Genomic DNA, 23499 nt, shown 5'->3' with positions numbered 1-23499 from the left:
CTACAAAAAGGGGTTCTGTGGCAATGGTTTGTCAGTTTACGCTTGCTACATTTCCTTTCAACTACAATTTTTTAAAAAGTCTCATAAAAATATCGAAGTGCATGAATGGAAGTAAAAAAATAAGGACATTTGTATGATTTTTATAAATAAACAGCACAGCAAGAATTAAATAGAACACAGCCAAAGAACATTTAGCCAGACACCGGCTTTTACAGCTTGTTCTCCTCAAACAGGATCTGGGCGTAGACCGTCGTGGTGGGCACACCTTTCGCTGCCTGATGGGGCTTGATCAGCTCAAGTTCGGCGTACGTTAAATTCTCCTCTGCAATTTTCGGCTACAAAACAGAAACATAGGGTTAGAAAGGATTGCAAGGGTCATCTAGTCTACCCCCCTGCCAAGATGCAGGATCTGTTGAGTCTAAACCATCCAAGACCAATGGCTGTCCAGCCTTCTTTTGACAACCTCCCGTGAAGAAGCTTCCACAACCTCCCCAGGCATCTGTTCCACTGTCCTACTGTTCTTACAGTTAGGAAGTTTTGCCTGAGATTTAATCTAAATTTAAAATAAATAGTTACAAGGTTCTTATGGCCCTCCCAGTGGGACGGCTGAGTGTGAAGGACTGCTGTAGTGTCTTACACAATGAGCCAGATTTTAAAGGTGTTCAGGTGCCTACCTCCTATGGATTCACTGAGAACTAGATGGCTAAATACTTTTAAAAATCTGATCCAATGGGCCTAGTTTTCCTCTCAACTCTACGCTGCCGCCAGCCAGTTTACTCCTCACTAGAACTTGCTTGGGGTTGGTGGGAAGGAAGGGAGAAAAAAATCATGAACATATTTTGGGGGAATTTTTACCTATTTCCCCCCCCCAAAATTTTGCAATTTGAATTTTTGTTTTTGTATTTCTCAGTTCAAAAGTTCAAAATTTGAAAAGTGGCCACCAGCTGTGTGGTTGGTCAGAAAAACGGAGGAAAAATGTTCTATTTCCCTCTTTATTTTCAAATTTCAAATTTCCATTTCTACCAGCTGTGCTCCTCACATGCACCATTGTCCATCACAGAACAATCAGACCCAGAGGCAGCTACTTTTACTTGCTCGAGATACTTCTGTTATTGGTATGTGGTGTTTTTACATTACCTACCACTCTGCTCAGTGCCTTACAGAGTAAGTCAAAGGCCTGTTTCTCCTCTTACCCTGATTGTACACCACTGTGATGCTTGACTTCAATGGGGTCTCTCCTGTTTTAGATGAGGTCAGACTTAGGCCACAGTCCCTGCCCCAAAGACGCTAAAGTGTTGTTAATATTGGCAAATGTTTGACCCAAAACAAGAAACAGACAACTGAGTTAACGTGTGGTTTTATTTAACTAATTATAAATATGCCATAGAACAGCCATCAGATGATACACCACTGTCCAATTCATCTGGATTCAGACTGGTTTCAGGACATGGGACCTATATCCTGGGTCTTCCAGTCTCTCATACTCTGAAGTGACTACTGTTGATATATGCAGTGTTATAGCCGTGTCGGTCCCAGGATATTAGAGGGACAAGGTGTGTGAGGTAATATCTTTTATTGGACCAGCTTCTGTTGGTGAGAGAGACAAGCTTTTGCGCTTACACAGAGCTCTTTTTCGGGTCCTGGAAAATAGTGTTGATATACACAGGACTCGGGAAGCTGGTATTATCTCTTTGCTTCAATAACCAACAAGGAACTGAACTTGGCTGTTGAGCCCGTAATGCATTGTGCTCCAAGAAAAGTCTAAACATACACTGGATCAATTTGAACATTGTACAAACCCTAAATAAAACCAAGTGCAAGACTGGAGTGGACTCGGGATATTATTGTTCCTGTGAGTAAAATACTCAAGATAAGGTGGGTGAGGTAATATCTTTTATTGGACCAACCTCACTCTCCTTATTGCTCTAATATCCTGGGACCAACACAACTACAACACTGCAAGCAGCATCAAAATAACAGTGCTAATTTTCAGCCTAAACAGTTCATCTGCTTTCTTCAAATACTTGTAGAGAGTTATCTTGTCATTTGGCCACACCATATATTTAGCTCTGTGACTATTCCCTCTGAGTCAGTCCCTTAATCCTCTTCTGTTGCTATTATCTGGACTCCCTTCATTTTTGCCTTGAATATCACTCAGTATCTGTGTTTATTTCCAGATGTATTCACTTGTGTTTTTCCAGCACAAATCTCATTTCATTATATCCTCTCCATAGGTCTGCTCCTGCATCCCTGTCCTCGGGTCGAGTCTGCTGAGGAAGTGGTATCTCGTTGAAGTCAACTGAACTGCTCACAGGAAGAGGGGCTATGTGGGTGGGTAAGGGTGTCTTGCAGGATTAGAACCAATGGCCTTACTCCTGCAAACACTCATGTGTTTATCTTCGAGTACATAAGTAAATCCCATTCAATTTCTGCTTAGCACAATGCTGCAAAACTGGGGTATCAAATTTCTGTTCATTTTCATAGGTCATAGATGTTTAAGGCCAGGAAGACCTATTGTGATAATCTAGTCTGGCCTCCTGCATGATCACCCAGTGATTCTTGCGTCAAGTTCGGACCTGGTGACTAAGCTAGAACATCGTTTTTACAAAAACATGCATCCCATCTCGATTTGAAGACTCCAGTGTTGGAGAATCCATCACATCCCTTGGTGGATCCAACAGTTAGTTACCCTTACTGTTAAAAAGGTGCTCCTTATTTCTAGCCTGAATTTATCTAGCTTCAACTTCCAACTATTGGATCTTGTTTTGCCTTTGTCTGCTAGACTGAAGTGCCCTTTGGAGGTTTCATAACCTTCTGTGCCCCTCAACCCCCTCACCCCTGGCTGGCTTTTATTTAATACAAAACCTAAAATTGGGAGCTAAGCTAATTTAATGTCCCATTAATCAGAACAGTAAGAATACGCAAAGTATTTAGGCTACAATGTAAAACATACAGTAACAGATCCACCCTAAAAGCCTGAATCCACTGGGAGTTTTGCCATTGCCTTCAATGAGAGCTGGATTGGGCCCTAAATGTAAAATTGCATGATGCAGGTGGAGACCCTTCCAAAACTGAATCTGGTGAGACTTGGCAAACTGGTGATTGCCAGTTTAAAACTCAGCATTGCTCAAGACTATGCCAGTTCATCCTTTGCAATGGAAATATTTACATAGCTTTGTAGAAATCAACTGCTTGGGGCCAATTCAACCCATGTTTGCGTTCCCCTCTGCTGTTTAATTACATTTCACGTTTGTTTCCATTTAGAAAATGCCGTGTGTCCTAAAATAGCCACCCCGACGCCCAGCTCATGTAAATTTTAGAACAAAGATTTATGAAATCATATTGTCCAGGTGTTTTATTATATTATCTCAAAATTGCATTGTTTTCTAGTGTAGATTATCTCTTTATTCCTACTTTATTCTATTATGTTTGGATATGAAAAATAACACTAGATTCCCCAAAACAGGTCATCGGGCAACGTTGGCTGATGTGTTGCTTTCATACATTTTTATGATGTTCCTATAGTAAACATAATTTAATAAAGCCAAAACACACTAAATAAATAATTGCATCTAGAAAAGCAATAAAACCAAATAAAATTAGTACTTTCATAAGTGGAAAAGGTACTGCAATTACTGCTACAAGCAACAGCACACCATAAAATGTGTAGAATAATTTCCCTTATGCATATTTCTAGTATGTAATAATTTGATTGAAAATATGAGGAAACACACTGGAGGTTCAAAATTGAGAAGTGTGTACAGCTTTCAGCAAAGGATGTGTAATAACAGTACATGGGAGCCAACGCTACTTTAAAGGTCCTATAATATCTAGTTTTTGTGGGGGTTCCAGCCACTTTCTTGTATTTCACTCATTGGTCATGTGTTTAATGCTATTTTGCTAGTTTGTTTATCTGAAAACAAATTTTCAGACAGGCAGGGAAAGAAAACTAATTCCACAACTCCTTCTCTCATTTACGTTTGATAGCATTTTGGCAAGGTACGAGCTGGGAGAATACCACCCCTCTGTTACTGTTATTACCCCCTTAATAACAAACAATCTCATCAGCAGGGCTGGAAGATGAGAGAAATGAACGACTGGCCATTCACCTTCTATGTTTCAAAGAGGTGTGCGGGTGAGTTAGCAATGCTACCACAACTATGACTGACCACATTGCTACGAACGTTGGAAAATTAGTCGGTTGGTCTAAAATGGTGCCAAAAATGAATTCTTCAGAATCTAAATCACTTCCAAAGCAAGGTTTCTAGATTCGGAGCCTTCATCTTGGTAAATATCATTTTTTCAGGCTTCATGATCAATACAGTGTAACATACATCACAGAATCATAAAACTAGGAAGAACCATCATGATTCTCCTTCCAAGTCTTCTTCAGGTTAGTTTTTAAGTTACGCCAGGCTTCTCTTGGGATACTATTCCATAGAACTCACTGCTAGCTATATCTTTCCTGGTAGTCAGCCTGCATAACTCACCATCTGAAATGTTAGAGGTGAGCTGGAAAAGACTTTTTAAAAAGTGGGCTTGGACCATTTATTGCTTTTTTTATGGCATACAAAAAAGGCCTGAAAGGTGTGAGGTTTAAAAAAATAATTATTGTTTAATTTTGACCTTAGAATGATCAGAAATGTCAAGTCTGGCTTAGCTGGAGAACTTCTGGGAGGTCTCAGGGATGTTTATTGTGAGCTCTCGCTGAAGGAGTGAAGGGTTTGAACCTTTAAGCAAGGATACCTTTATCCAAAGTGGTAACTTTTGAGCAGTCTGACAAAATAGCCCACGTTCCCGCCCCCCTTCTTAATAGCTGAACTTTCACTCTCTCGGCTCTTGTGATCTCACCATTTTGCTAGCTCTCCACTTCCAACCTCCGCTGAGTATGAATTTCTAATTTAAAAAACAAGCAGATTTTTTTTAAACCAGCCATTTGGGCTTTCTGTATCCATCGTAAAGAGGCAAAAAAGGCCCAAACCTGATTGATTCCACTTGGGGTTCATTTTAAAATCTCAATGGACAGAAAAGCTTTGGCAATTACTGCATCAGCTACAGACGTTAGCAATGAAGTTCAGTATCTCCACGTTCTTGCACCGCTATCAGACTGTCATGGATGTGATGGTGAGCGACTGTAACAAGGGCGAGGTGGGGAGAACGTGTTATATTTACTTGCCCCAGTGAATTACCACCTGTTTATTTTCTGGCCTTCACAAATACGTGTCCCAAACAGGTACCTCAGAGAGCTGCGTAAATATTACATTTATACTAGCTCTTGTGTATTACAGAAACCCTTCAGAGTGAAACCCTCCTCTGCCTGGCTGCCCTCAACTGGGGGTGTGTACGGACTAGGAGAGCAGCAATGAAGCAGTGCCAGTTGTACATTAACTCCCAAAGCTCTTGCCAACAGCTGACTCGGTAGCTCAGGGGGGTGACCGCACTGTGCTGTGAGGTGTCGATTGCTACTTCAGAGAAAAGACGATTAGCTTAAAAATGCCACACGTAGACATGAGTTGTGATATTGCTTCTTTGATCCAAATGCTCTCTGACGTGAACCTTTCCAAGTTCCCCCCCTGTTAAGGTGAATCTAATCCGGTCTCTCAAGAATTGAGTTTTTCAGCCATGCCCAGATGCTATAAATTACTCTTTCCTTGGTATTTTCCCAAACGGCCACTCTTTCACTCATTTTCTTTTGCACATGCCAGACACAAAGCTTGGGTCCTTTCCACTTGATATTTGAGTAACATCCTGTTTTGCACTCCTGCTCTGTGACGGCTCCACATGAAGAGGGCTGATGTTATCCAGATGGTGCAGCTCAGACGCATAAATATACAGTGTCACATCCCAAATATTTACAGCAGCAAAAAGCATTGACAGGCCTCTCCAGGCCAGTTGGAACTGTCCCAGCCCAAGGACCAGATCATTGGTCCTCTCTGCAGAAAGGCAGGGAGAAGGTGAAACAGCATAAATCACGGAGTGCAAGGGAATGAAACTGAAGAGGCACCCTCAGTCCAGATAGTCTTTCGTGTAAGCCCCAGGCTGTTGGAGCCAGGACTATGTGGGACAGCTGCCATGTTGGCCAACCCTGGGAATTGACCTGGGGACCTCCAAAGGGAAACACATGAGTCTCTACAGCTTGAGCTAAAGAGCTAGTACGTGTAGTGGGGGACTGTAACAGACTCACATCCTCTCTCAGTAGGGTGCTGTGGGAGGACATGTAGAACCCATTGGCCAGTGGCTTATACATGTGCCCTACAGAATAACCATGGGAATTCCTACAGGGCAATGTTGTCAGATGCAGCACAAACTCCTGGTGAGTAGCTTCTGCCCCCTCCTATGGGGCACAGAGGGTTGGGAGGGAGCAGCACACAGCTCTTTGGCACAGAGCCATTGGCATCGTGATACGCCATGTGGCTGTTCTGCTACAGGGAATGAGCCCTTGGGAGCCACAAGCTTTCCCCAGGATTCTCTACAGATCCTTAGGATGGTGGGGCTGACGGGCCCCGGGCCCCACCCCCGAAGAGGCTGCTTAAAAGCCTCCTTTTCTCCAGCTGCACCTTTTTGCTCTGGTGGGGTGGAGGGGAGGTGGAGTCAGCTCACTGCATTCTTATGAGTCCTCAGCCCTTTGGAAGCCATGAGCCACATGGGACTTTGCAGGAAGGAATCTTCCTGGCTGCCCCAATTTCCTGATCTCCACCTCTGCAGGCCCTGGGACAGTGGAGCTCTTTCTGGGGATTTCCCCCTGTTTAGCAGATGGGGTGAGCACACAGGGGGCAAAAGAGGTTTTATTCATAGATCCCAAGGCCAGAAGGGACCATTGTGATCATCTAGTCTGACCTCGTGTATAGCTCAGGCTATAATTGTCCTACAAAATAATAATTGGCCTACAAAATAATTCCTAGAGCAGAGCTTTTAGAAACACATGATTTTAAAATTGCCAGGGATGGAGAATCCACCACAACCCTTGGTAAGTTGTGCCCATTCTAAATTATCCTCACTGTCAAAAATGTAAGCCTTATTTCCATTCAGAATTTGTCTTCCAGTCATTGGATCGTGTTAGACCTTTTATTGCTAGATAGAAGAGCCCAATATTAAATATTTGTTCCCCATGCAGGGCCTTATAGACTGTGATCAAGTCACCCCTTAACCTTCTCTTTGTTAAGCTAAATAGAATCAAGGAGCTCAATCTATCACTATAAGGCAGATTTTCTAATCCTTTCATCATTCTCGTGGCTCTTCTCTGAACCCTCTCCAATTTATCAACATCATTCTTGGATTGTGGGCACCAGAACCAGACACAGGATCTCAGCAGTGGTCACATCAGTGCCAAATACAGAGGTAAAATAACCTCTTAACTCTGATTTGAGATTCCCCTGTTTATGCATCCTGGGATCACATTAGCCCTTTTGGCCACAGCATCACACAGGGAGTGCATGTTCAGCTGATTATCCACCATGACCCCCAAATCTTTTGGTTTTGGTGAATGCTAGTGCAAATCCCATTGACTGTGAGAAGCCCCAGGGGATCCTTACTGCCCAGGTTGCACACAGGCACTTGGGCTCAATATTCAAACCTGAGTGACTAAAGCGAGGTGCTGAAATCCATATTTGGGCACTATAGTGAGACAGAGTGGCCTCCCTCCGAGTAGGAGAGTGAGGGACCACTACACTCCCCCTGGTGGGTGGAGCTAAATCCACCCCACCCCCTCTCGCTGGAAGTCCTGAGGCTGGACAGGAAGTATAAAAGGAGTGCCCGGAGCTCAACTGGGGCTGGAGCACTGGAGGGAGCATATGGCTCTTCCAGGGAGCTGGTTCCTCTCAACAGGATCTCAAACTAGGCTCCGAGTGGAGCTGCACCCTGCAGCTAGAGGAGACAGATAAGTGCCCCGAGGAGCTGCCAGGACCACAGTCAGACGAATGCCCTGAGGAGCTGTGGGGACTGCCGGCAGACGACCTTTGGACTGCAGAGCTCTACACTCAGACTGTGGTAGGAAATAGCCCAGGGGAACCAGACTCTGGTCTGGTTCTGCTTCCGGAGTGTGAGTCAGCACGTTGCAGTGGGATTCCCTGCTGACCCAGTGGCGGAACACTCTGCCATTGTTAGGGCCGTGGGCTGAGATGCGATGGAGTCGGGTGGGCCCGCAGCCCCCTGCCCCCTGCCACTTCACCCCAGGGTTGGCAGCCTCCCCACCTGAGGCCCAAGAGGCCTGTGTTCGTCTGCCATGCACCCAAGCCAGGACACCAGATCCCAGACTGCTTTGTCTGCTGTGTCTGCTCTGCCCCTTCCTAAAGGGCCCAGAGCTCACAGACTGTGCTCTGCCCTGACCAGGGAGACAGTGCTCCCTTATAGATGGTTAATTACTGTTGGCCCCAGCCAGAAGGCGCTGAGCTATAGACTATGCTCTGCCCTGCCCAGGGGGCTGGAGTTTCTCCTACAAACTGTGACTTAATGATCTCTGTAGGATCTGTAGCCTGTAATGAGGCAGAGTGGCCTCCCTCCCCATTTTGAATGTTCCACACAAAGGACCACAGGCAGGTGGAGAAGGTTTCCAAGACTCCTGCAGTCCTGTCCTTCTGGAGATCCCAAGAGCTAGGGAGGATGGACCCTTTCACCTTCAACTGCGTTTGAGGAATGAAACAGTTTACAATTCAGAAGCAGAGATAATGCTACAGCCTTGGATCGAAAAGCCTGAGCTAAAAGATCCCGTTCTGTTAACCAAGGCTTTAGCAGTCTCATGAACCGGTATCTGTGACCCAACCACTAGAGGGGGTCAGTGTGCAACACTAAGTGTGGGTGGCTTACAATAACACTGCACCTTGGTTGAAATTTTCCAAACCACTCGGTGCTGGTTTAACTGGCAAAACTCCCGTTGGCTTCAATAAGAGCAGAGTTTGGCCAACCCAAGGTGCTTCTGACAATCCCACACTTTATACCCAGTGGAAAATCCCACCAGAAAGTCAGATTTTCCCTTGGAAGAAAGGAGTTTTAAAAAATGCTTATGCAGACACTTGTGACAAGTTAGTGTTTCTGCAAAGATGCAGCTGGATCTGCAAGTTGAATTAGTCTTTGGAAATGAAAGTAAAATGCAATTGCTGGCCAATGTAAGCTCTGAAATGTCAAGGGTTCAATTGAGTTTCCACTTGAAGGGATCAATAAATATGGAATTGGAATGTCGAACAATGTCCTTAGAGTTAGAAATATGAATCGAGGTTTTCACGGTGGGGACGTCTGCTTGTCCAGGAGAGAAGGGCCGCTTCTCTCACATAGCGTTCCCCCCCCCCCAAGATAATGCATGTGCCCATTCTTTATTCACCAGGAAAGTAACTGCTAGAGGAAAATCCCACAGAGTCATTGCACACATGGACTTTGGCTCTAAGCAGGAGGCTTGTCCATCCTTAGTTCAAACAGATTTTAGCCCCTCTCAGTGTAATAGCTCATCCCTAGTATAATGCCACCAAAGTCATCAAAGTTACACCAGGGATGGATTTGGTCCACTGAGTCCTATTTTGATCACCTCCTCTTAAGAAGATATCATGGGGATTAAAAAGGTCCCAAGAAGGGTAATAAAAATGGATAGAGTTCTACTGGGACTTTCATTAGAGAGGGACACATCAAAAACGACATTGCACAAACATCATCTGCTAAGAGGTTTTGTATCTGTTCAGTGCTTAGCCCAGCTCCATCGAAAGGTTTGACAAGGTTTCACAAACTGTTTCTCTTTTTTATGAAGATAGGATGATTTTTGGTCTTGGTGTGAAAGCCACCATAACTCAACAGGTTTGAATGCATTGTGCTTTGAGTTTGAACCTGAATGTGAATGCAAACTTCAGAGAGTGCAAAAGAAATGTTCTCATGAACCCTTCAAATTCCCAAATGCTAATTTCTCCACAATTCCTGCAACATGTCTCTGAGAAGAGACTGCAAAACCTACGGTTATCTAGTGTGGAAAGGAGCTGAGTAATGGGACTGGATGAAAGGCTTCAAGATGACAGAGGGACCTGTGAAAATGGATCAGTCCATTTTTCTATGTATATTTGCTCAATTTCATATCACTCCTACAGAGATCATTAATATCTTGAGAGTTCACAGCTGAGTCTGACACATCCTGGGAAAAAATAACCTTTCCAAAAACACCTGACAGAGTCTTTGACACCTACTCAACCAGGGGGAGCTCATGTCTGATCATTCATATGGTCAGACTCCCCAAATCACTATATCTATGTATCTATATCTATAATGTACAAATACCTTTCACTCAGGGAATGAACCAAACTCATCCCCGGTATAACCCCAACTGGAAAAATAATCATGCAAACATACCAGCTTAGACATAAAATTGACTGCCTCACCTTTACTGGGTTAATAATGGTAATGGGGAAAAAAAACCTGAGTGGTATTTTATTCAATCATTAAAAAAATCACACACCCAAGGCACATGGATGAGTACAATGTTGTATGTAACGGATGAATTTGTTCCCACGCCTGTAAGAGACTGTAGCTATAAAATGACTAGTTTAAAAATGTCACTCCAAAGTCACTATCAGATATTGGAAAGTGCTTCACTAAGCAAGGGTTTGTAAAGCAGAAGCTAAAATCATGTCTCTGTATTTCACAAGCTTATATTTCTGAGCCAGTAGTTGGATTGTCTCTAATTCAATGATACTTAAAACCCTTAATTATGCTATGGTGCTAGCTCCTAGGACATACTATTCATGTTCTCCCTGCAGTGAGTCTGGAGTTGCTATGGTTGATTGTAGTGCCAGGAACATTTTCCTGGAAGCTAAAAGTCAAAGGGATGTTTGTTTAGGAAAACATAAGCTGTAATGCTTTTAACCTGCTCTATGTAGGCATGTGCTCTGAGTGTCTTCTTAAGAAGATGACAGTGATGTGAAATATTTAACTACATTCATTATACTTAAAAGTACTGTAAATGCTTATTATGGGGAGCCACACTGAAGGAAAAGTTTGATTTATAGGGAAATATATGCACTAAGAAATACAACCAAATCATACCTTTCTCGGACATCTTCACTGGTTTCCTGTCCTCCTAGCCTTAAAAACCACCTCCGAAGTTTTTGGAGTTGTCCTTTCGGAAGAAATGTTTGCAGGGGCTAGTCACGTTGATGAATTAAGCATTAGACTCTAATTTCTTCAGGGCAGGGCCTGTCCTTAGTGTTGTGTACTGTAGAGCTACTGAGTGCATTGTCAGCGCTTAGCACAGAATAATAATTAAGGCTGAGCTTTTCAACGCTGCAAAAGGAATTTGGGCACTCAGTTGAAATTAATAGGAATTTGGAATCCAAAACTCCCAGGTGGCTTTGAAAAAAATTCAGCGTAAAAGTAGGAGCTTTCTAAGCATGTATCAGAAAAGGGAGCCTGCGTCAGCTTTTGGGAGTGTTCTGCCCTTACTTACCTAGAGCCAAAGTGACGTCCTTAGCCCATCTCAGTCTTTTATAGCCCTGGACCTCTCCCCTTTCTCAAATGGCTGTGACATCATCAGAAAAGTCCAGGAAAAGTTATGGAAACCAAATCTTGAAGAATTAAGACCCAATGAAACCGCTAGTGTGCTTTACATTTCCAAAGCATTCGACTACTGTAGCTGAGGGAGTCATTTGTAAGAAATAATTTATCTGACCAATTTGGAGGCATGGAGAAGTTATGTAATTGGCCCACGGTCACACAAGTCAGTGGCTGAGCAAGGAATATTCCGAGTCCTGTGTTTTAACCCCCAAAATTCCTCTCTTTAAAAACTGATGTCTAGATGTTCATGTCAGTGCTTGATTAAGAATTGCAGGCTTTGGGTCTATGGGTCTGATCCAAAGTCCATTAAACCCATGGGGAGTCTTTGACTTCCTTGGATCAGGCCCTAAGTTTGCTAAAGCTCAGCAATGTGACAGATACCAAAGATGTTTTATTGAGACTCTGTTTTGAAGCTGGAACTCTGTGCTCCTCTGAGGGCTTGGGCAACCAAAGCCAATCTCTGGGTGACAGCCAAAGGCCTGGCCAAACAACATGGATGAGGAAGTGTAAAACCACGGAAGAATTAGCTTTAGCAACTCATAAGACCAAACACTCCTGGATACATGCAAACAGGGCTGCCACTGGCTACAACAGAAGATCCCCAGGCGCACGGAGGGCAGAATTTGGCCCATGGCATTAGGCCTTTCTTACTCTCTGAGCTTCTAGCATCCCATAAATATGCATCCTTCCTTGCATTTCAGCATCTCAGCTTCCTTTGATCTGCGCACATCTCCTGCTGTCATTAATGGACAAGGATCGCCAGGGGAAGGCATAAGCATCAAGGGGACCATACAGTTTTTATTCCAGATGAAAGAAGAGCAATATGACTTGAGAAAAGTTTTTTAAAGGGCTTTTTGCAGGGCTGTGGGTTTGAATGCAATATTATGGGTTTTTTTTTTTTTTTTAATTTTCAGTTGAAATGATGTCCATATTTTATGCAGGTTCCCATATTCATTTCTTTAATTCTTTTGTAAAATTCAACTGCAAACAATTCTAGCACATTAGCAACAAAAGAAATTATCTAGCTTATTATAAACTTCCTTCCAGAAACCTAAAGCACATGTCCTCTGGAAACAATTTTGCTGGTATTTAGGTTATTATAAAACTTCTCCCACAACACTGGAATTATTTGGTAATGTGGCTCTGAGGCCTACCTTGATGGCTTAGGATTTCCAGAGCACTCTGTTTCCATCATAGTTGTGGTACCTTATCTCAGGTTGGGGGGGGAGGGGGGAGAGGCTGCAAGAGAAGCTCACAACGAAACAGCTCTGTCTAAGCAAGTCTGTCTTTCCACTGACTATCATCAAGTGACCACACAGCACCTGTGAACACAGATCTAGCGCAGAAGGCAGTTGTGCAATAAGACATTACTATGATGTCCTTTAGCCTAGCATAGGTAGCTGTGCCCTTGGGAGAATGCCAATAGGAAATATGCAGTAAGTGGTGCAAACAGCCTTCCATCCATGGCACACCTCCTCCTTAGGTGTACCCTCAGATAAAGAGTGAACTGACACGAGATTGAGGGTCACACAGTGCTGGGCTTCTTGAGATGTTCTCGTGTCCAAATCCCTTGGGGGAGATGGCCTGCTTTGATGGTCAGTGAGAAAACAGGCATCAGGACCTGTGGGACCTACTTCCAGCTCAGATGGAAAACTGCCTGTGGGACCTCTGGCAAGCCAGTTAAAATTTCTGTGGTCCAGCTTATCCATCGGGGATCATAATAAGGACTGTTCTCCCTGAGGTGCCATGAGTGGTCACATGTAAAGCACTTTGATGACAGAACATGCCACATTATGCCCAGTTGTGTGGAAGGGGAGAGGAGTGCGGCTGCCGTGGCGTGGCCCCTCTTCAACAAGTTGACTTCACAGAAGTTCCTCTGTGGGGTTCTACTACGTGGATTTGGAGGTGATGGGGGCAGAAAGGGGCAGGTATTTGCTGGAATTTCTCCATGCTCCCACAATGGGCTGGCACAAGCTACAGACCAAATTGGGGTAACGTGCGCATCTTCCTTCTTTTCCCCTTTGATCCTCTGTCAGCAAACACCCAGGGGAAGCTGTGGGTTGGGGTCTGGCGGCTCAGAGGAGGGGCTGGTTGAGGGGTCCATGCATAGCAGAGACCAGGGGCTTCCCTTTTGTGTCTGATGAATCCTCGGAGATCTGTGTGAGTCCAGAGTGAAGCCATAGGTTGGGGGACGGCGGGTGTGGGTGTGGGTGTGTGGTGATTCCCATAGGGAGCATTAGAATAGTGCTGAGTTTTATTAAACTCTGAAAGGAGAAAAATGAATATTTCCCTTCTTGCTTTCCCCTGTGCCTATGTAACTCCACTGATTTCAGGGGAGTCACTCTTGATTTCCACTGGCGTAACTAGCTCAGAATTAGACGTGAATTTTTCCTCTCACTTACCCTCATAGCAATAACTCCACTGACTCACACCAGATTAACCAAAAGCAGAATTTGATCCTTAACATTCAGACCTCTTTGTGTGTGATAATTTTTTAATCCAAAATCCTTGTGGTGGGCTTTTCTTGGGCGTATGTTTTATTCCATTTCTAACAGCCTAGATCAAATTGCTATGGCCTACTTAATGCTGTTCACTAATTTGGAATCTTAATTTTTGGGCACGCACCTTCAGTATCTCAACTGGGGCACCTGAAATTTCAGGCACTTTTGAAAATTTGCACCTTAAATGTTTTGATGGAAATCTGAACATAACAGCTACACATTTCTTGGTCATTTTTATGAACTGGCATAAGGAAATTGCTACCAAAGTGTAACAGAAATTCCTTGCACATTCATGCCTGTTAATCCATTTAGGCTGCATTATTAATCTGATTATGGAGAGATGTAATAACTGTTATTGATTATGGGACTTAGGCTTTCATTCCCATGCTGTTTATAGCTTTAACTAGAGCCAACCAGAGGATGACAATTTCTTGTGACAGCAACACTTGCTTTTAAATTTGGTTTGGTTCTGCACTGGAATGAAACCAAAATGTTTTTGCAAAAACAAACTTGCATCAAAATGTCTGTTTTTGGATCACAACTGGAGCTTTGCAGGTCTGGAAGGCCCATGTATGTGGAAGACCCAGTTCAAGTCCCTGCACCGCCTGATTCACAGCTGAGTTTTTCATCCCAGAACACTACAAATCAGGAAAAACAGGGAATTCTTTCCACTCACTAAAAAACTTTGTCCAACCAGTTCTGACCCGATGTATTTTTACCCCCAGCTTTGCATAATGTCTTCTCTGTATGCTCCACACCATGAGCGGGACAACATTTTTTCATTGATAAGAGACATGGCATATATTAAGTCAGATTTTTTCCACCAATCAGCTTTGCTGTATGAGGAGGATTACTATACCCAGAAATGCCTATTAGAGTGTCTCTATACAAGAGGCTGTGACAAGTATAATCCATTTTGTGCAGGTTTTGACTCTGCTGGGATATTAGGCCAGACCCTCATCTGGTACAGATTGGGTCGCTACACTGAAGTCCACAAAACGATGCCAATTTATGCCATTCGGGGATCTGGTCACACACCTTTACTGCAGGCATTGGGTGCAAACTTTGCCCGGGAACTTATATACTAAGGCTAATGGCACCTTGCAAATACCTTTCTGGAAAATTTCCCACTGTTTCTAACACTGCAGTAGTTCTAGTATGCTACACTTTCACATTGTTTTCGTTGGGTGAATTCTGTTCTTTAAAAACAAGCCCGAATCAGTAGATGAACTGTACTCCTCATGCTCCAGTGCAGGGGTCGGCAACCTTTCAGAAGTGGTGTGCCGAGTCTTCATTTATTCACTCTAATTTAAGGTTTCGCGTGCCAGTAATACATTTTAACATTTTTAGAAGGTCTCTTTCTATATGTCTTTAATATATAACTAAACTATTGTTGTATGTAAAGTAAATAAGGTTTTTTAAATGTTTAAGAAGCTTCATTTAAAATTAAATTAAAATGCAGAGTCCCCCGGACCGGTAGCCAGGACCTGGGCAGTGTGAGTGCCACTGAAAATCAGCTCGCATGCCGCCTTCGGCACACGTGCCATGGGTTGCCTACCCCTGCTCCAGTGGGTCACCAGGTGTACTCTGATGTGAAAGAAAAGACAGCCAGGGATGGAGACAGCTTCCAGATTAAAGCCTGACAGCAAGGCACTAACCCAGAGTCTGCTGACTGCATGGAATGGGAGCCTTCACTCACTTTGGAAAAACGAAGCAGATCACTTTCTTTGAAAAGCCTTTTCTTCCTGTCCACCTCCAAAACAGAGAGACTGAGCCTCAGCAGGGGCCATGTGTGATGTGGCCGGCTGGAGAGTGAAAAAATATTTGGGGCCAGATTCACCAGCAGCATTCCAGAGCAACTGGAATCAAATGTGCTTAAAGTTTAGCATGTGCTTAAGTACAGTGCTGAACCGAGGGCTAAGTCTGGCTGTTCATGTGAGCTTTAAATAGGAGGTCTGAAGAAGGAAACATCTTAGCAACAGCAACGGCCCTCAGGCACAATAAATAAGGATAATAGTAATTAATATTTGTGTATTTCTATCGCACAGTCTATAGGGTAGCAGCAGTCTCATGATTTTGAGTGTTTTACTCTGTGATCTCAATGTTCTAAGCACAAAGCATTTGGATGGTGTACTAACCTGCATTTATATAATTCCTTTCATGCGCTTTGCAAACTTCACACCCCCGACCAGTGAAACCTGCCCCCTCTGGGGAGGAACGTGACAGCCTTCCAGGAACTCTCGCCTGGCAGGATGTTAATGAACCAGGTGGAATTAGGCCAGGACACCACGGTTAGCACCCATTCATGCAAGAAGGGGCATGGAACACTGAACGACCACTGACAATCAGGTATCCAGTTTCAATTCTCTCATCTGAAAGCAAAGTCATTAAACAGAAGCTTTGGGGACACAGTGCCCCTTATGCCCTGCTGGGGTATTGATTCATTAGCAACAGTGAAAAATGTCAGAGTCTGCTTGGCTTGCTGGAGGTTCGGTCCATCAATGCCTATTAGCCAAGATGGTCAGGGATACAACCCCCATGCTCTGGGTGTCCCTACACCTCTGTTTGCCAGAAGCTGGGAGTGGACGACAGGGGATGGATCACTTGATGATTACCTGTTCTGTTCACTCTGTGTGAAGCATCTGGCATTGGCCACTGTCAGAAGACAGGATACTAGGCTAGATGGACCATTGGTCTGACCCAATCTGGCCGTTCTTATGTTCGTGATCATTTGAACCTGCAGACTAACCATGAGACCGGGACCCCGTTGTGCTAGGTGCTGTAGAAACATGGGACAAAGACAGTCTCTGCCCCCGAGAGCTGACAATCTAAGTATAAGACAAGAGACAACTGATGGCTACAGACAGACTGACAGGAATACAAGGAAACAATGAGACAACATTAATCAGGATGCCAGGCAGGGGCATCAGGGCAGCATTATCTGGAGGTTAGTTTGTCTCATTCACCAACTGTCTTGGAAGTTTTCTTTTCTCTTACCCTAGCTTTACAGATGGGTAACTTCACTTATCTTTGTTACTCCTGATTTCCACAGTTTGGAGAAGAATCAGGCCCTATATTTGGTATTAGAAAACATTCAAACCAACGTTGCCATCTATCAAGTTTCATGCTATCTGGTATTTTTCTCAAAGCCCCAGCTCTTGGAGGCATGTGAGACTCAATCTCAGTTTTCATTTTAAAAAAATTATATTTCTAGCCCTTATGATTGCAGAGAAAATCTTGACAAGACCCAAATGTCAGCTAAAGGCTCAGACACCAGAAGACAAAGGTGAAATATCCAAAGTGTATGACTTTAAAATGATCTCTTGATTTTTAAGCGGATCTCACAACTTTCTGAACACTGGATATTAGCAATACTGCCAAAATTATATTGAGAGAAAAGAATACAGGGGGAAATAAAGTTATATAAAAAGACAACTCACCAGGAGAATTTTTCTTTGAGGTTTCAACAGCTTAGGTTTCTGAAAAGTATTGGCTATTGGAGCTATAAAAATAAATATCAAGAGATTACTTCACATAATACAATTTGGGATTACTTTTAGTATGTGCATCAGCAGTTATGCACCTGGATTAATAGCAGGTTAGCAACAGCAGCAAAAAATCCACATGTAAGTCTTGAAGTGTGAAGCACATTTGTTATTAAAACCTGTAACATAGAAAGAGCACAATTTTCAAAGCATGTGCCTCGTTTGTGTGAGGACAGATGTGCCCGGGCATCTCTGAGTGCTATGACTCACACGCACTCATGATACCCAGGCAAACTGCACCCCTTGCACGGCACAGGAAATGGTGCTCAGAAAGTCACAAGCGGGGATCTGCGTGCATGGCGTTGCAGGTTATGTTGAAACGCCCTTTGAAAATTAGGTCCTGAGGTCTGGACTTTCACCCGCTCAGTCTCTACAACCCAGGCAGGATTCTGTAAGGAGTTCAGTATGCTGGGTGCATTTTCTTTTGAATATCTGCCCATTAAATGTCATAATGGGAGCTGAGGGGAGGTGTGCACATTTGAAAACCTGGCCCCTACCGGGGTGCTGAGCACTTGACGGTCTGGCCCTAGATGTATAAACAGGTCTAAATAGCATGATGTGCCCAGCAGATCTCAGATAACAAATCCCCTCTCTCCACTGCCTTGCCAGCCAGGGGCGGCTCTATGTTTTTTGCCACCCCAAGCACGGCAGGCAGGGGGCTTTCGGCGGCGCGCCTGCGGGAGGTCCACTGGTCCCGCGGCTAGCCGCCGCCGAATTGCCGCCGAAGCCACGGGACCAGCGGACCTCCTGCAGGCATTCCGCCGAAGGCAGCCTAACTGCTGCCCTCACGGCGACAGGCAGGCCGCCCCCCGCGGCTTGCCGCCCCAGGCACGCGCTTGGTGCGCTGATGCCTGGAGCCGCCCCTGTTGCCAGTGAGGATTACAAGGCTTAGAGCCTCTAAGGCATGTAAGTGCCTATCAGTGGGAGTTAGGCACCTAAATACATTTCAGGATGTGGGCCAAAGTCCTTCACAAACATTGGTTACACATCACAGCACCCGTGGGACACATTCTAGGTATGTAGGGCCCCTATTTGTTATGTGGCAAATCAGAGGCACGCAGACGTGAATTAATTTGGCCTAGCTCGTGCAGTGAGTGGTAGAGTCCAAGATAGAACCCAGGAGTCCTGGCTCCCAACTCCTTGCCCTCCCTGCTCAATCACACCCCTTGGCGGAAATACAGCTCTGTGGGCTGCATTAGTTACCTCGTACCTTTCGCTGGGATAGCTGGGGGTTGCTCAACCTTTTCTTTCTTTTTCTTTACTTTTTTGGGCTGTAGTGGGGACAGACTTGTCACACTGGTGACTGTCTCCCCCGAGCTGGAAAGCAAAGAGAAAGGAAAGGGGATGGTTATGGCAAGAATGAAATCCATGCACCGATGTGTTCCAACCGATTGTTTTCACACAAACAAACAACATTTTCATGGTCTGTGGCAAATGACTTGGATTCTGACTTCAAAACGTTTTTAAAATCTGTAATAATGCTTTGCAACTTCTGTCCCACTCCACCAGGCCTGACTCCTTGTTCAGTACACAGGCTATATGGTTGACAGAATTGTAGCTTCATCTGCTCTGGCTAACACAGGAAGTGCATGGTGTCCACATGGCCAGATTTTGACACAGGTTCATTTCAATGGCAATTGTACCTTAGCTATGATACTTACATGACCCAAGAACTACAGTATCTGCACATGTTACAATTTGTAACCCCCCCTGGGAGGTAGGAAACTGTTTTTTTTCTCATGGGGACCACAGGCCCACAGACACTAATGCCCAGTGATTTCAATGGGAGTTAGGCAGTTGGAAGATCTGGGAATTGAAGGATCTGGGCCTACATGACTTGCCCAAGCCAGATAGCAAGTTTGTGGCAACATGAGGTCTTGACACCACGTCTCTGATTAACACCCTAACCAGTGGACCATCTACCCTGTGAACTTTTGGAACTGAGAGAAGAATTTGGTTCAGTATCTGGAGACACGAGTCTGCAGCAGGAGCGGCGCCAGGATTTTTGCCACCCTAAGCAGCAGCGCTCCTCCTCTGAGCATTCGGCGGCGGGGGTCCTTCCACTCCGCGTCTTCGGGGCACTTCGGCGGCAGGTCCCGGAGCGAGTGAAGGACCCGACGCCGAATTTCCGCCGAAGACCTGGAGCGGAAGGACCCCCCGCTGCTGAATTTCCGCCGAGGACGGCAAAATGCCGCCCCCCAAATCCTGCCGCCCTAGGCGACCGCCTAGGGTCACCTAGTGGAAGCGCCGGCCCTGGTCTGCAGTCACAGAAGGCGTCAGAATGACTGCAGCCCTGACAGGTAAAGTCATGGAATTTCTATGCTTACTCTTAAGCCATTAACTAGCATCATTATGGGCCTAGCCCTGTATGGTGCTGAGAGCCTCCCAGGATACGTGGAAGCATCTCTACTTCAACAGGACTTGTGGGTGCTCAACATGACTCATGAGCGGGCCCCAGTTTTCAGTTGATCAAAAAGTGCCTTAAAAAAAGAGCAAACATGCTCAACATCGGCTCCTAGTCTGTAACGGGAGCACCTAGAGTTCTGTAGGGTATCTGTGCTAATGAGCACTAGTTGGTTTTGAGGAATATGATAGATATGGCATGTCATAAACACTCCTGCAGAAAGAGGACCTCTGCAGTTGGGCCACTATGTTTCAGCAGCCTATAAGTCCCACAGAGTTCTCTTAGCTTTGCCAGCATGGTTATCAATTCTGAAGGCCAGGATTAGAGCAGTCCTTCCTGGTTTGAATATAATGAAAGTATTCAGGCATATAAGCTGATTGGGTCAGGGACTGTCTGTTTGTTCCATTTGTACAGCACCTAGCACAATGAGGTCATGGTCCATAACTGGAGCTCATAGCCACCGCAGTAATAATTAATAACAGCACTACAATCTATTCATCCTAATGCTTTTACAACTAAGTTTGATGAAGAGGCAGTCACATTGTCTAATCTAGAGTAACAGAAATCAGGCCAGATTCTCATTTTAAACAGCTGTAAAGCTGGGGTAATGCCATTGCCATCAGCGGAAGTACTTTGGATTTACACATGCATCCCTCAGAATAGAATCTGGTTCATTGTTTTTGATGGATGCCATGGTTGGAATATTTAGCCCAAAGTGTAGGTTTATTTTAAAAAGCGGTTTTGTAAAAGTGAATGTTCAATGTTTTTTGTGATTTTGAAAATTAATTTCAGTTATGCAAACTAAGTTTGAGGGCAGAAGTAATTTCAAAGTTCCCCTGCACTATTGTGAATCTAAACACCACCAGCAATTTGTTACCGCATGAAAACCACAAAGCGAAACTGACCAAACAAAAGAAAACAATAACAGGAAATGCAACTGAACAGCCTATTTTGACCAATCGAGAAAAATGAAAAAAAGGAAAGAGCAAACCATAATGAAAAGGGGATTTGATTGTTTTAAAATTCTTCTGCATTGAAAGGGTTGTTAGAGCATAAATACGGTTTAAAAATATGATTATCCTGATGTTGGCCAGTTAAGCGCAGCAATCGGAAAGGGCTTAATGTCAATTCAGTGCATCAATTATTATGCCTGCTTTGCCACTTTAAAGAGAAACCACTGAGAAACTTATCTGTGGCTTGCCCTTTAATTATAAATGCAGGGATTGTGCAGGGTTAACTAGCACCCAAAGATACAGTAATTGCACTTGCAGTCTTAGAAGCTAGTTCCTCAAACTAAACAAGGAGATTCATAAAGGCTCCTTGGCTCAGAAACACTGTGTCTTTGTCTTGCTTCTCTCGTCCAGAGTTAAAAGGAAAGATTTTTTTTTAATCTTGGGATTCCCCCCACGGCTGCCCCCCATCTCCTGGTTTGTACTTCAGGTCCCATTATGCTTTCCTCATAGGATCTAACGGGCTTTTAGCAAGCAAAGGAAAGAAGGACTTTGGAACAAATAGGCATGCAAGTTGTCTTAAGATTAGAGCACTGGGAGAGAGGGTGATTGTGGGTCTGTTATTGATGTTGAGCATCAATGCACTGTGTTTCTGGATTTCAGACTCTTGCGAGAGCTGGCAACATGCTGAGTTTTAGGGCTTTACTATCCACATTAATGCCAAGGAAGCACCACTTCTCCTGTGTTTGCTTTGGTCAAGTACTCTCCCTCCTCCAGACTGCTGCAGGATAACTAGACATTGGACCAAGCCATGAAATCTGCATGTGGATTTGATGCAGAAGCTATACTTTCCCAATGGGGGTGAGATGGAGGGGTTCCCAAGGGGAAGACTGGCTGTTTGGTTCTGGCTCAGAAAAGAAGGCTTGCCTAGAGTTTAGGGTGCTACTGTGGGACTCAGGAGATCTAAGTTCAATTCCCCACCCTGTCACAGACTCCTTGGGTGACCTTGGGCAAGTTTGAGTTCAGCTCCTCAAAGATATTCCAGATCCTAAATTCCATTGATCAGAATGGAAATTAGGAGCCTAAATACTTTTTCTGAGGATCTGGGCCTTAATCTCTTTGTGCCACACTTCCCCATCTGTACAATGGGGCTAATAGCACTGTCCTACCCTGCAGATACACACATTAAAGACTCTGAGGTCAGGTACTCAGATACGACAATAATCAGGGCCACAGAAGTCCCTTTGACAGCCCTATCTGTGCAACAGGGACCTGGATTTTGGTTCAAATCTGAATTGTCCCAAAGGCTGGGTGGAGAGTTGGATCTAGCTATAACCAGGATCTCAGCTATGCACAATGCAATAGTTAGGATTTGCAAGAGTCTCGTGTAAACTGGTTCAGGTGGTTTGGTTTGATGCATTCTCACACCCCTAGATTCGTGCTCAAGTGTCAAGCTAAATTGAGGCACTTTATTAGCAAGTATTTTTCAATCAGTATCTCCTGGATGGATTGGCTAGATTCTGTGTGGGACTCATGATCATGTTCCAGGAGAGAAATTATCTTGATTATTGGGTGGAAAATAAAAATTACTTGCATGTTATACGTTAACTAAGGCCCAGATGTGGCAAACACTTAAACACTGGAGTCAATGGGAATAGTCACATGCTTAAAGTTGGGTATATGCATAAGTGTTTGCCAGATCAGGGCCTCACACTAAAAATGCTGCTGCTTGCTGATTTTAATCCTGTTTCCTCCCGCAGTTTTTGTTTGCTGTGATTCCATCCCCCCCACCATCAGTCATATGTAGGGTTACCATTCGTCCGGATTCTCCCGGACATGTCCGGCTTTTTGAGCTAAAAATAGCATCGGGGGGAATTTGTAAATGTCCGGACTTCCCTCCCCCTCCCCCCCCCATGCAGAGCGCGCGTGGCTAACAGGGCAGCCGGCCGGATGGTGCCACTTAAATGGGGCTCCGACAGCCAGAGAGAGCCCCTCCTCCGCTTCCCCTGCAGCAGAGATCACTCCCTCCCTCCCTGCATTCGCAGATCGCCTCCTGCAGTCTGGAGCTCCTCCCCCGCTCCTCCTCCCCTGCTGCCCAGCGTGCCGGGACCAGCGTGCCGGGACGAACGGCTCAGGCCGTTCCTGAGCAAGTTCACAGAGATGTTAGGTGAAGGCCAACAACAAGGGGGCAGGGGGTCAGAGAAGGGGCAGGGAGATTTTGGAGGGGGCAGTCAAGAGACGGGGTGGGGGGGGTCGGGAGTTGGGGGGGGCTTTCTGGAGGGGGGGTGGATAAGGTTTTGGGCAGTCAGGGTACAGGTAGGGGGTAGGGTCCTGGGGGGCAGTTAGGGTGGGGGGGTCTTAGGAGGGGGCAGTTAGGGGACAAGGAACAGGGAGGCTTAGGTAGGGGGTGGGGTTCTGGAGGGCAGTTAGGAGGGGTCCCAGGAGGGGCCAGTCAGGGGACAAGGAGCGGCGGGGGAGTTGGGAGTTCTGGGGGCGGGGCTGTCAGGGGGCAGGGGTGGGGAGAGGGATTGCAGCAGTCAGGGGACAGGGAGCAGAGGGGTTTAGATGGGTCGGGAGTT

General features: G+C 45.0%; 1 protein-coding gene across 1 annotated transcript in view; it reads right to left on the bottom strand.

Annotated features, from left to right (window-relative positions):
* Positions 1 to 124: 124 nt before the first annotated feature.
* The window catches only part of VSTM4 (V-set and transmembrane domain containing 4), a 60924-nt gene continuing 37549 nt past the window's right edge, over positions 125 to 23499 (bottom strand). Inside the window, exons 6-8 of the mRNA XM_024210349.1 lie at positions 18777 to 18883; positions 17462 to 17523; positions 125 to 335 (exon numbers count right to left, since the gene is read on the bottom strand). Of these exons, the coding sequence (XP_024066117.1) occupies positions 210 to 335; positions 17462 to 17523; positions 18777 to 18883 (295 nt within the window). The 3' untranslated portion in view covers positions 125 to 209. The remainder of the gene's footprint in view (positions 336 to 17461; positions 17524 to 18776; positions 18884 to 23499) is intronic.

Source organism: Terrapene carolina, unplaced genomic scaffold (genome assembly GCF_002925995.2).
Source record: "Terrapene carolina triunguis isolate 2854851 unplaced genomic scaffold, T_m_triunguis-2.0 Scaffold402, whole genome shotgun sequence".
NCBI classification, from domain to species: domain Eukaryota; kingdom Metazoa; phylum Chordata; order Testudines; family Emydidae; genus Terrapene; species Terrapene triunguis.
Note: the sequence above shows the minus strand (reverse complement) of the source record. Positions and strands in the feature narration are given on the sequence as shown.